The sequence below is a fragment of the Carettochelys insculpta genome, chromosome 2, assembly GCF_033958435.1.
Source record: "Carettochelys insculpta isolate YL-2023 chromosome 2, ASM3395843v1, whole genome shotgun sequence".
Taxonomy (NCBI): domain Eukaryota; kingdom Metazoa; phylum Chordata; order Testudines; family Carettochelyidae; genus Carettochelys; species Carettochelys insculpta.
The window spans coordinates 28,723,429-28,737,029 of NC_134138.1; the positions used below are offsets into that span (position 1 = coordinate 28,723,429).

Here is a 13,601-nt window from a genome sequence, read left to right on the forward strand (position 1 = left end):
TGAATATGCATAGACTATCCTTTAGGACACTGGGATCAAATCATTTGCTTTAAAAAAAGTAATTTATTCACAAAATAAGAGAGAATAAATCATACTGGTTGCAGCACAGAGAATGACTTTCCTGGGGTTCAGTTTAGAAGTGCAGGTTACAGGGGAAGGAATCAAACCATTAACCAAAGCCACTGAAAAAAGATAGTTCACACGAAATCCAAAGTAACCATAGCCTGATCACATCTAACTACACATTTTCCTTCTACTTACATGTCTGTGGCTGATTTTGAGATGGTCAGGATATTTACTGGATTCATTCCAGCTGCTTGGGAGCAATCATTTCTGTCTGTCCCCTCTGCATCAGCCACGCAGACGGAGACCTCTCAGACTTCAGTTGTTCTCAGTTCACAACAGTTTTATTTCCCGTTGGCCTTCCTGACCGCCCACTGCTGAGAGTTGTCTCTGTAAGGGTTAACCCTTTCCCTGCATTCTCTCGTGACAAGGGTAATAGGAATATCTTACTCAAGTTCTTTCCCTCCTCCTCCTTAGCTCAAATTTCCTTTTAGGCTGCTACTTTGTCACCTTGTGGCACACTTCAGCACTCATCATATTTTATGGCACACCCAACATATGTAAACCACTCTCCTCCCCCCCCCGCCCCGACTCAATGCCCTTCCCCTCCTCCAGAACTAGGTGCCCCCCCAGACCCTCACTCCTCCCTGCACTAACTCGATGCTGGTGATTCACCAGAGCTGCTGCCACCACGTGCTTCTGCCACCAAGCAGTGGGGCACATGCGCAGAGCGGTGGACGGTGCTCCCAGCACACAGCTCTGAGGCACACTAAGTGCCTGCATAGCACACCAGTTGCGGAGCACTGCTCTAAAGAGCTACCTTGGAATGAATGCATCCTTCTCTTCTGTTAATGTATCTGTAGTTCACATTGTATTCGTAGCCAGGAGGAGACTCTTTCAGTTCTAGTTACAGGCCTGATTACTGCACTTCCAGTTATGAAGACAAAAGCCAAATCTCTCAGGCAAATTGCCTAAATTATTTCACGTTAAATTATTTCAAACTTCAGTGCCATTTGGACAGCACCAAAGTTTGAAATAAGCACCTGTTTCGAGATTTCCTCTCCCCCTCTCGTGATGAGGGGGTCTTGGAAATGGAATACTGCACTTGAAATAGCTGTGCTATTTCGAACTCAGCGAGTACCTGCAGAGTTACTATTTCGGGATACATTTGTAGCCAGGATACATAGTCTAGACGTACCCTAAGAGAACATTATCTGATGGGCATACAAACTGACTTTCAGGATGGCAGCCCGCTAGTCTGCAGGGAATTCCCTGTGGCACTGCTTGTATGACTTAGCGCAGAAAGCACTGTGTAAGAAAGCTAGTTGTCAGAGTTCTATGATTGTCACTCATTTTCTCGGTGTATTTCTTTTCCTTCTGAGCTTATCCCATTTTCTTTCCAGCTGTTTCACCTTTACTCTTTATCCAGCTTTTACCTTCTGGTAGGTGAATAGGACTCAGTAGCATTGTAATTTATAATAAAGGTGTTTTCTGAGAAGCATCCGTTAGAATTCTACGGATTAAGAGAAACATGATCGTAAGAAGTGTCAGTCTGTAGGAGTCCCCTGGGAAAGGCTTCTATCTGGTGTCATGGACTCTCAGATCCTACCCATCCTTGGCCTTGCCCTTGGAAGAAATCCCTTTTCATGGGTCCACTTTGTTATGGGCACTAAGCCCCTTCCCCTCTTCTGAGCTTTTAGCACACTTGTTTCTTGCCATGGGCCCCCTCAGAATCCACTCTCTCTGTATCCCCAGAGTCTCCACTCCCAAAAGGAATAACGCAACCCTGTTCTCTAAAGGGCGTGACTCTCAGCCAGTGTAGAACAGAAGGGTGTATTGAGCATCTGAATCCAGAATAGGAACTCTCATGGCCCTCAAGCTTGTCCTCCCTCAGCCTCTTATGTCCTAGTGAGCCTTGACTGCTCTGCAGTCCAGAAGCCCTGTGCTAGCTGAGCATCCCGTATCAACAGCTCCTCCCCCATTCTCTGCCTTCCATCCCAGGTAAACAGGTCACTGTGGCCCTCTCTCCATCCTTTCTTCTGGTATGGCTGGAAGTTGTTGGTCAGGTCAGCAGGATCCTCTCCCCTCCTGACCATTGTCCTCCCACTGGACAGAGTCAGTTGGTTTCCAAGCTGGGCCAGGGCTCTTGGTTTCCAGGTTACCAGTCACTAGGGTTCCCCCATCTCCAGGCCATTGTGCAGTGGTCTGGGTTGCTAAGTGAGGTCACACGTGGTTGTCTTCAACAGCAAACTGTCTCACCCACCCCCTTGTTGAATATGCAGCACACAGGGAGACTGAAGTGCACACAAACTATTAATGTAAAACACTACAAAAGTCTCCACTTCATCACACATATGAATGGCAAGTTATCCAAGGCTAACAATAGACGTTTCTGGCTATCCCATGTGCATTGATTTCAAGTACATCCCAAGCACGTGATAACTCAAAATTTTTTTATTCTTTTAAATAGTGGCACAATATTAAGTTCTATTGCACCATCTGTTGAAGCAGAAACTCTCATAGTTGTCAGTGAGGATTTCTGTTGAGAGCTAATGGCACATATGGCCTATTATTAATGGGCCCAGCGCCTGCCAGTCAAAAAGCTTCACTTCCTTGGTAAGATATATTCAATACTGAGGGACCATTCTTGGGAAAGAAAGAAAAATGAATTTGCATTTATTATTTTCATACACTTCAAAATTAAAATCCCTTAGATTGACACTTCTCAAAGAAGATCAGCTGTCCCTCTAGATTTTCATTTGGGTACAATCACTTCTTGTCTGAAGTTGGTTCATTAAAGAAGGTTACATCTACACAACGGCCATATTTTGAAATAGGATATTTTGAATATCTTATTTTGACATAACACAGCCACACACAAAATGCATTTTGAAATAGCACCCAGCTATTTTGAAATATCATTTGCAGGTCCATAGCACTATTTTCAAATAGTGTGATTGGAGCCCATTATGGTCTTTTCAAAATAGGTGTTATTCCTCAGGAAATGAGGTTTCCTACAATCGTAAGAAGACACTTTTTTTTCCAATTGATTTTTAAATTGCGTGTGTGTCATTTAGACAATGCCAAAGTATTTTGAAATTACAATAAAGTGGGTATGTAGACATAGCCATGCAGTCCTGTTCCACTTCAGTGGTGATTGTAGTTTGTGGACTACTCTGGGATTGTTTAAGAAAAAGCTGCTGTATCAGTGCAAGATGACTTCACTTTTTTTACATGAAAGCTGGCTTTTCAAGCCCTGTAGAAGTTAGGAGCCTAAATTTGCCATGGCATTCAAAGGTAGTTTCTAATCCCCGTAAGTTCCTTTTGAAGATTGCAGCTTGAATTTTAATCTTCTGAAAGATTAAAATAAAATTCAAATAAAATAAGTAAATAAGCAAAAATAAATCAAATTCAGCTCAGCAGTAATTCTTATGTTTTTACATTTCAATGTAGGAAATCCATGGATGTTTATAAGAAACTATCAGGCAAATGCTTTTTCCATGGAGATCATGGATATGACAACAAAATCAACAGTATGCAGGTATAAGCAGCAAGCTAACTTTTTTGGGAACGTAATGTGGGGGGAGAAATTTGAAGTCTTGGAGATCTTTTAAAAAAGAGTTAAAGCAAACCTCTTTCCACATGTTTCTCTCTTCTTCAAAGACTGTCTTTATAGGCTATGGTCCCACATTTAAGCACAAGACCAAAGTACCACCATTTGAAAATATTGAACTTTACAACGTTATGTGTGGTAAGCTGCTCCATTTCTAAATATAAGTAAGCTATTTTTTTTCTAATGAAGCTTTAAGAAGTTGGTGTAGGCTTGTGTTCTGGGCCACCACTTTCTCTCCCCGGGCTGTGCTGTCATTTGTACTGTGGTCGGAAGGACACAATGCAGAGGGCTGTGTGTCTTCTGCTCTAACAACTGGCTGGTAAATTGCATTCACATTATGTTGCTGCTGGCAGCTCCTCAGATATCAAAATACAGAGGTCTATAGTCTAGTATGTGTTTTTTCCATTAGCCCGGGGAGCAAGACTTGTGTCCAGAGAGAGCTTCTGCCCCTGCATCTCTGACATGGCAGTTTTGTTGCCATTGGCAGTATTTATTTTCAGACATCATATTGCAACAGAAATGTAGAGAAGCAGCTATCATTTGCATGAGGTGCCGTTGTGCAAATCACCGAACAGCTCATTGTCTCTGTTCCTCTTCTCCAAATGTGTCACGTGCATTTACCTGTGTGTCAGTAGTGTTTGGGAGCTTTCTTTCCACAGTATCAGGAAATCCTGGATGAAAAATGTCCCTCCCCGTTCCCAAAAATGTTTTAGTGAGGATGTTGATCACTGTGTGTCAGTTTGACTTTTAGTGTTTGAAGACTGAGAGCACCATTGGGTTTTAACCAAGCAGGCTCTAGGTTTACTCTGTAGGCCAAGCATGTCAAACACGTGGCCTGCTGGCCACATGCGGACCCATCAGATTGTTTTGTGGCCCTGGGACTGGGAGCCAACCAGGGTGCAGAGCCTCACCAGCAGCACCAGCCCTGAGGACAGGGGAACCCCAGCAGCCTTGGGGCTGGGAGCCGGCAGATGTGCAGGATACCGTAAATTTATATTTAAATTAAAAATTATGTATGAACAAATGACAACAATTTTACACGTTTCTGAACTATTAATAAACTTATAAAACAATATTCATATTAAGTATTAAATTCTCAATTAAAATTATTGTATTATATTCAGACTTGAGCCAAAAATATTATAAAATATACCTAAAACATAATCTATAATAAATAATTACGCCTTTCCGATAGAAGTACATTTTCTTTGGTGGTCCTGAAAGATATTCATTTTTGTTTGTGACACCCTCGGTAGGCTTTGTTTTTCATGTGCCTGCTCGAGGCATTGTTGTTGTTAGAACTTCTAGGTATACATCCACTTCACAAACCCCCATGTCTCCACCCAGTGGCAGCAAGTGTCAGAGCTTGGGTCAGATGACTCAAGCTTGCGGGGGAGGCACAATGGGGCTAAAGATAGTAGCCATGTAGCTTTTCCCAATTGGGCTCTGACCTTGCCATCCGTCCTGGGGCCCAGACTCTAGCCTGAGTGTTCTTAGCCTCCACCCTTCCCATCTTACTGTGGGCCTTGTGAGCCTGAGTCAGTTGACCTGGGCTCTGAGGCTCACTGTGCATGTGTCATTTCTCCTCTCCTCCCAGTAAAGGTGCCCTAGGAGTTACTAGAAACTAAACGAGTAGTAGTAGTATTGGCTTCTCCATCTCGCTATAACAATAAATCTTGTTGTTCCTGTTACAAAAATTACCAACACTGCCTAAATGCCAAGCAGATTTCTGTGTGATGAGAACAAAGGCTTGATATTATTCTTTGGTTATATTAAAAATAATTCTCCTTATTCCCTGGGTATAAAGTAATTGCTGTCTTTTTTTAATAGCCAGATAGGAAATGGGCAGTGTTTTCTGAAGTATAGCTTGTCGCACGTTAAAGTTTTAGAAGCCTACATGTGTGTGGTATCTTGTCAGATCTGCTTGGACTGAAACCCGCTCCTAATAACGGAACCCACGGAAGTTTAAATCACTTGTTGAGGAACAGTGTCTATAAGCCAGTCATGCCCGATGAAATAGCAAGGCCGCTGTATCCTGTAGCTGCATTTTCTGTATCTGAATATGATCTGGGCTGTATATGTGATGACAAGGTAAACTCAAGGATTTATTCTCGCTGATGTGATTATGGATAACCACTTGTACTGCAGGCTGGAGATCTGTTGCGTGCTGTCTCTTTAAGAGAAGGATGTAACATCCCTCAGAGCTGTGAAGGGTCTGTCACAGCCTTTAGAATATTTAGTGTAATGTGCCCTTCACAATGAGGGGGCTGGGGTGCTGGGATCACTGTGCAGACAGAGTGATGGGGGATGTCAGAGAATTCTCCTGTGGTCCAGCTGCTAATCTGTTTTCCCTTTTAAATTTTTTTATGAAGAACAAGTTGGATGAGCTCAATAAGCGCTTTCATGTCAAAGGAACAGAAGGTAAGGACATGGTGGTGGAAAAAATCATTTATTTTATTATTTTTCAGTAGTGGTTTACTAAGCCTAAAATCCATTGAAATCAACATGATTTACCCAAATCAACTGATAATGAAACTAAATATATGAATGTTTTCTTTATATTGGGATTGAGGCTTTCATAGAAACATAATATTTAGTGATGGCATTGGGTAGTACATCAACTTTTCTGAACTCTGCCAGATAGCACAGATAAGATGGGCTAGGTTCACTCTTGATGGTGCAAGGAAGTGTAAATTGTTGGGCTTCCTGCCTACCAGAGGCAAGGTGGGTGGCTGCCATCTGATTTTTCCCATAGCATTTGCTCCAGAACAAATGAACCAAGCTATAGAGGCTGCCATTTGGATGTATTAAACCAATGTGTCCTTAGGCTGGTGTGATCCTCTGGGGAGGAGGCTGTGGCTACTCTTTGCTGTAGCAAATTTGATACAGTGTGAGGTTTCAGTGAGAAATCCTGGACTTACTTCCTATTTACTTACATAAGGATCCCACAGGACTACTTACATGGTTAAATGTAAGCATGTGCTTTGGCATCTCAGGGCCACAGGGCTTTATTTTTCACTCCTTACAAAAGTTTTTAAATAGGGTTTCTTGAGGAGTGAGGTACTAGTCAGTGTGAAAGAGGGTGAGAATTTAAAATACAGTAAACTCATGCACTTGTAATGCTTGTGAGATTTTTAGAAGCATAGTCTGGCAGTTACTAATCAAGCTTAAAGTCTATTAGCCCATCTTCTTTTTTCTGATCATTGTCAGAAGATAGGCAAGAAACTCAATTTTAAGCAGAAGGAGGAGAATTATATCCTAATTATCAACAGTTGACTCAAAATTTGAAGCAATTGTTTTCTCTCCCTTTCCAAAGCTTAACTATAATGTCTTAATATTTTTATCAATATAAATGTCCAGTTTCCTTTCAGAATCTTGCTACATTCCATTAGCCATGTGTGTTAACCTGAGGTGGACCAAGCATTGTAATCTCTTCCTGCCTGCTAATTTAGCAAATTTTGCACATGTTTGTCATTTGGATCCTGAGCTAACAACTCCAGTCAGACATTTATGGTGATGGTTTTTATAGTTTTCATAAATCTTCCCGTTTTCTTAATTCTAATAGTACAAACAATTTGTGAAGTCATTCTTCACAGGAAAAATTATTCCTTTCTCTTTGCAAGTGTAATTGTTTTTGTATAGGTTGTCATAAAACATAAGGCACCAGAATGAAATTTAGTCCTGGTATTTTTACCAATCTTCAGTTTTTCTGTTACGCCTGTTGCTAAACCAATCCCCATAATTAAAAATAGTTTTGTTTTTTCCCCACCCCCTTTTTCACCAGGGACACTAACAGTAGTGCATGATAGGCACACTACTACAACTTCATTTTAAACCAATTTGTTAATTAGTTTGAAGGAATACTGCATTCCGTACCAATTAACGGTTGACAGCAAACAAGTATCGTGGTACTAACAAACATCCTGAAACCGTGATCTATCTTTGCTTATAACTTCTCAACATTTTGTCAGTTTTCATTAGCATACCATGAATAAATTCATTCTTTTACATGTCTTCAGAAGAAATTAGTTATTGTAGCACCTGGATCAATTTTGGCCATCATATTTAAATTGTCTACCTTTTGTTAACCCAACATGGAACATTTGAATCACGCTTTTTCTAAGCTAGAGCTGACCAAAACTAGGGGTTTTTGGTTTTCAGGACTTGTTGTTTCTAAATTTGGTTTCATTCTCAATCATAATAACATCTTTGTAATTTTTCACAAACTGGAAATGTGCATGACCCATCCCCCCACCCATCCCCAAATCCCTTCAGAAACATTGACACAGGTTGTTTCCGAAAAGAAAGAGGCCCCCGGTCACTTAGCTTCTGACTTAAATTAACATTCTTGTCAAGTTTCACCATTGCCGGGTGGAGAGGGTCTGGTTCTATTTTTAGGGGTCCCCAGCTTCTTGGGGGCTACTTCCATATGAGCAAACCAGAGTGGACCTGCAGATCTAATAGTTTCTTTGCTGATCTACACACCCCAAGGCTCTTCTGAATCTGAGCCGTTCCACTGCCATTTTGTCTGGGGAATGGGAGAACTTTCTCTCCTTTTCATCCCTTTATGTCAAAGCTGCTATAGTTCTGTAGCCGTCAGCTCGCTTATTTTAGGTTGGGTGCTACACAGGGGATTTGCTTTTTAAATAAACATGTGTTAGACAAATTGATTGTGGCTGGGTTTTTTCTTCTCAGGTATTGCATATAAGTTAATGCAACTTCCTCCAATTTCTAGAGAAACATCTCCTGTATGGGCGTCCTGCGGTACTTTATCGTACAAAGTACAATATCTTACATCACCAAGACTTTGAAAGTGGTTACAGTGAAACTTTCCTGATGCCCCTTTGGACGTCGTACACTATTTCAAAACAGGTCCGTTCTGGCTTTGCTTTAGAAAAACGGTATACAAAAACACTGGTGTCTGTATTCCCTTTCCTAAAGGGAAGCTCCGCTTTGAATACCATAGATTCCCATTACAAGGGCATTCTCCATGGAAAGTGGAACTTCAAGGCTGAAGGGCTACATGCTGCTTTACCCATGTTTTGTTTTGTTCTGCTGCAGAATGTCCAATATAATCAGCTAGTTCTAATGAGTTGTTTCCAAAGGGAATTCCTAGTCCTAGATTGCAGAAGTAGACTGTCTCCGTTTCATGGAACTTTTATTCTAGTGGTTGGTTGATATATTTTGTATTATAGAGGACCTTCCACCCGGGCCCATCACTTGGTTGGGTCGGAGGGAGGGTGGTACAGAGGGCAGTTGCCCCCTGGCCCAGAGTACCAGCTGTTGCCAAAGTAGCATTGGTGGTGGCTGGAGCTCCATGTCTCTTTGAATTGCTGTGGCAGCACAGCTCTGGCTATGTGGGGCTTGGAGGGAGTGGCCACGGGCAGCACCATGGTCCTGGCAGCACAGAGGTTGAATGGCCTAGGCCCCACTCCTTCTGCCATTGGCCCCCACTCCTTCCGGAGTGCAGATCTGGGCCCTCCCTCCCACTTTACTTCAGGGCCTGTGGCAGCTCTTGGTGGTGTGGCGTCCATCTTACTTGTTGGTGATTTGAAATTATTATGCTTCCAATAACATTCTTCATTGATGTTAGATGTCAACAAGTCACACTCTCTTGCTCTTGACTTCTTTTTCTGGAACGATATTGACAGTTGGTTCCATGTGTGCCTTTCAATGCAGGCAGATGTATCTGGTGTCCCTGAGCATCTGTCTAACTGCGTGAGGCCTGATCTGCGTATTTCTCCAGGAAACAGTCAGAGCTGTTCAGCCTACAAAGCAGATAAACAAATGACTTACGGATTCCTTTTTCCACCTCGTAAGTTTAAATAAGATGCCTGTAGAATATAAAGGAGATTCTGTGTGCTGTTACTTTTTTGTTTCCTAGCGATTTTTTTTTTTTTAAAGTTTCCCTCCTATCTGTAATTTTCTCTGGGGGAAAAAGGCACCAGATCTGTAGGAATTCAGAGATTAAGTGTCACTGAAGAGGTATTTGATAGCCATAATATTACCAGTTTTTGTTTTTGTTTTTTTTCCTTGTGGAGAGACTGTGGTAACCCAATGGAATGAGTAGTAGCTAAATGTAACTCGGTTTTAATTGCGTGTAATTTTGAGTACCACATGAATTTCAGCAGTGTCTCTGCTTTTGAAAAGTTCAGTAACTCAAGTATCAGCTAGTTAATCAGATCTGTTTATTATTAAAATGGATTAGAGGTGATTTAATCAATCCAGAACTTGCAAAGGAAGATGACGTCTGAAAGTAAAGGAGGACTCTTTCATCTAGCAAAGACAAAAGAAGATGCCACTGATTGAAATTTAAATTTCAAACTTGACAAAACTTGATTGGATGTAAGATACAATTAATTAACAAAAGAGAAAAGCAGTCAAGTAGCACTTTAAAGACTAACAAAATAATTTATTAGGTGAGCTTTCGTGAGACAGACCCACTTCTTCAGATCATAGCCATACCAGAACACACTCAATATTTAAGGCACAGAGAACCAAAAATAGTATTCAAAGTTGACAAATCAGAAAGTAATTGGAGTAGAGGGGCAGAAGGTTGGGGGGTGGGGGAGCAGGTTGAGAATTAGATTAAGCCAAGTATGCAAAAGAGTCCCTATAATGACCCAGAAAATTTCCATCCTGGTTCAAACCATGTGTTAATGCAGGTGTGTCTGGGCTGCATGCAGCCCTGTACAGCTAGTAATGCGGCCCCACAAGATCGTAAACTTTTAACATTAACTATATTATATGTTTTATATGTGGCCCAAGACAATTCCTCTTCACTCAATGCGGCCCAGGCAAGCCAAAAGGTTGGACACCCATGTGTTAACGTGTCGAATTTGAATATAAAAAAGAGTTCAGCTGCCTCTCTTTCAAGACTGTTGGGAAAATTGCTCTTCAATAAGACGCAAACTTTTAAGTCATTAACAGAATGGCCCACTCCATTAAAATGCTGGCTAACAGGTTTGTGGATCTGGAGTGTTTTTATGTCTGTTTTGTGCCCATTAACTCTTTGTCTAAGAGAATTTGAAGTCTGTCCAATATACAAAGCATCTGGGCATTGTTGACACGTGATGGCATATATGATGTTAGTTGAGGAACATGAGAATGTGCCCGTGATTCTGTGACTAACCTGGTTAGATCCAGTGATGGTATCTCCAGAATAAATATGTGGACAAAGATGGCCGCAGGCTTTGTTGCAAGGAAAAGTTCCAGGACTGGTGTTTCTGTGGTATAGACTGTGGTTGTTGGTAAGAATCCTCATAAGGTTGGGAGGTTGTCTGTAGGAGAGAACAGGCCTGTCACCTAGGGTCTTCTGGAGTGTGGCATCCTGATTAAGGATAGGTTGTAGGTCTTTAATAATGCATTGCAGTGGTTTGAGTTGGGGGCTGTAGGTAATGACCAGTGGTGTTCTGTTCTGTTGGCTTTTTTGGGCCTATCTTGGAGTAGCTGGTCTCTGAGTATTTGTCTGGCCCTGTTGATTTCGTTTTTTTTTTCTCGTGGTGGGTAATTCAGGTTTATGAATATTTGTTAAAGAGCTTGTAGTTTTTGGTCTCTGTCAGGTCAGGTCAGATCAGAGCAAATGCGCTTATACCTAAGGGGTAGATTGTAAACAATGGATCTAGTTATGTGTGCAGGATGGAAGCTAGAAGCGTGTAGGTAAGTATAACGATCTGTGGGTTTCCGATAGCGTGTGGTACCAATCAGGCCATCCTTGATTTGTCCTGTAGTGTCCACGAAATGTATCACTTGCGTGGAGTAATCGAGACATAAGTTGATGGTGGGGTGCAGATTGTTAAAGTATCTGTGGAATTCTTCTAGAGTCTCTATACCATGGGTCCAAATCATAAGGATGTCATCAATGTATCTTAAGTCGAGGAGGGGCAATAGGGGACGAGAGCTGAGGAAGTGTTGTTCCAGGTCAGCCATAAATATATTAGCATATTGTGGGGCCATGAGGGTGCGTGTGCGTGTAGCAGCTCCACTAATCTGGAGGTATAAATTGTCCCCAAATGGACAGGGCCAGACAAATATCCAGAGACCAGCTACTCCAAGATAGGCCCAAAAAAGCCAAGAACAGAACACCAGTGGTCATTACCTACAGCCCCCAACTCAAACCACTGCAATGCATTATTAAAGACCTACAACCTATCCTTAATCAGAATGCCACACTCCAGAAGACCCTAGGTGACAGGCATGTTCTCTCCTACAGACAACCTCCCAACCTTATGAGGATTGTCACCCACAACCACAGTCTATACCACAGGAACACCAGTCCTGGAACTTTTCCTTGCAAAAAAGCCCACTGCCATCTTTGTCCACATATCTATTCTGGAGGTACCATCACGGGACCTAACCAGGTTGTTCATAGAATCATGGGCACATTCTCATGTTCCTCAACTAACATCATATATGCCATCATGTGCCAACAATGCCCAGATGCTTTGTATATTGGACAGACTTCAAACTCTCTTAGACAAAGAGTTAATGGGCAAAAAACAGACACAAAAATACTCCTGGTCCACAAACCTGTCAGCCAGCATTTTAATGGAGCGGGCCATTCTGTTAATGACTTAAAAGTTTGTGTCTTATTGAAGAGGAATTTTCATAACAGTCTTGAAAGAGAGGCTGCTGAACTCTTTTTTTTTTTTTTTATATTCAAATTTGACACATTAACACATGGTTTGAACCGAGATGGGAATTTTCTGGATCTTTATAGGGGCTCTTTTGCATACTTGGCTTAATCTAATTCTTGACGCCCCCCCCTCCTCCATCTGCCCCTCTACTCTCTGATATGCTCACCTTGATACTTTTTTTTTCTGATTTGTCAACCTTGATTACCATTTTTGGTTCTCTGTGCCTTAAATATTGAGTGTGTTCTGATATGGCTATGGTGTGAAGTAGTGGGTCTGTCCCATGAAACCTCACCTAATTATTTTGTTAGTCAAGTAGCACTTTAAAGACTGCTTTTTTGTTTTCATAGTATATATACTAGCATGGCTTTCTCTCTGTTATTAATTAACAATTAGACTAATTAGTTATAAGAGCAATTCAACTGTATTGTAGATTTTCCCCTCACTCTCGATCTTAAAGTCAGGTCTGTATGTCTTACTTTTTGGTGAACTACAGCATTCCTTAGAAACTGACCTTGATGAAATTGCAGGTTGGAATTTTATAAGCTGATCTCCTGCCTAATCCAGGTCAAAGATCCCTTTGGGATTTAAAACCCATTTATGAAATGAGATGATCACAACAGAGACCTTTTGTGCCATCAAATAGTGTTTGATGAGTTTGAAATCTTGTATTTATTGTGTATGTAGTAATGATGAAGGAGGAGAGCCTGAGCTGGCAAAATTTGCAGTTCCTCCTCTATGCCAGTATGTGCCAGCTGAGCATCTGTCCAGAAGCCTTCACTTCAGAATCCTAGAGAAACTTAAGCTACCATCTGAATGTCTTTGTTATAAGCTTTAGTAAACTAGTAATACAGATTACAGTCAAAATGATTTAGTCTGGAAACTTAATAAGACTGGATTTCTGCGCCGCTGGCGGGGGGAGGCGGGGGGAGAGAGAGAGCAGGATTTTTTCATGTATATTGTACAAATAGTTTCTTTGGTTCTACTGGTTGACTTGCTTACTACTGCTTCAGTGTCTGGGGAACAGATGGATATGCCAGTCAGAATTAATGTCTGAGACAGTTACAGCCCATTTGGATGCCTTCCTTACTCTAATTTATTAAAGGAGAGGGTTTAAATGGTTTTTAAAGGCAGTGTGTATGTTATGGGACTAATGGCAATATGGAGATAGACTTTTTTTGATTTTTTTCTCAACAGAGACTGTTCTGTCTTGGAAGTGTGAGCGTTAAAAATTAACTTGGAAAACAGTTTAGCACAATTATCACAGCTCTGAGAATGGGCAATAATTGAAA

General features: G+C 41.4%; 1 protein-coding gene across 2 annotated transcripts in view; it reads left to right on the top strand.

Annotated features, from left to right (window-relative positions):
* Nucleotides 1–13,601, top strand: part of ENPP2 (ectonucleotide pyrophosphatase/phosphodiesterase 2) — a 75,771-nt gene that overhangs the window by 51,060 nt on the left and 11,110 nt on the right. For both annotated transcript variants that reach the window (XM_074985629.1, XM_074985628.1), the window contains 6 exons: nucleotides 3,517–3,604; nucleotides 3,727–3,814; nucleotides 5,595–5,767; nucleotides 6,049–6,097; nucleotides 8,412–8,548; nucleotides 9,356–9,491. In XM_074985629.1, coding sequence (XP_074841730.1) covers nucleotides 3,517–3,604; nucleotides 3,727–3,814; nucleotides 5,595–5,767; nucleotides 6,049–6,097; nucleotides 8,412–8,548; nucleotides 9,356–9,491 — 671 coding nt within the window. The remainder of the gene's footprint in view (nucleotides 1–3,516; nucleotides 3,605–3,726; nucleotides 3,815–5,594; nucleotides 5,768–6,048; nucleotides 6,098–8,411; nucleotides 8,549–9,355; nucleotides 9,492–13,601) is intronic.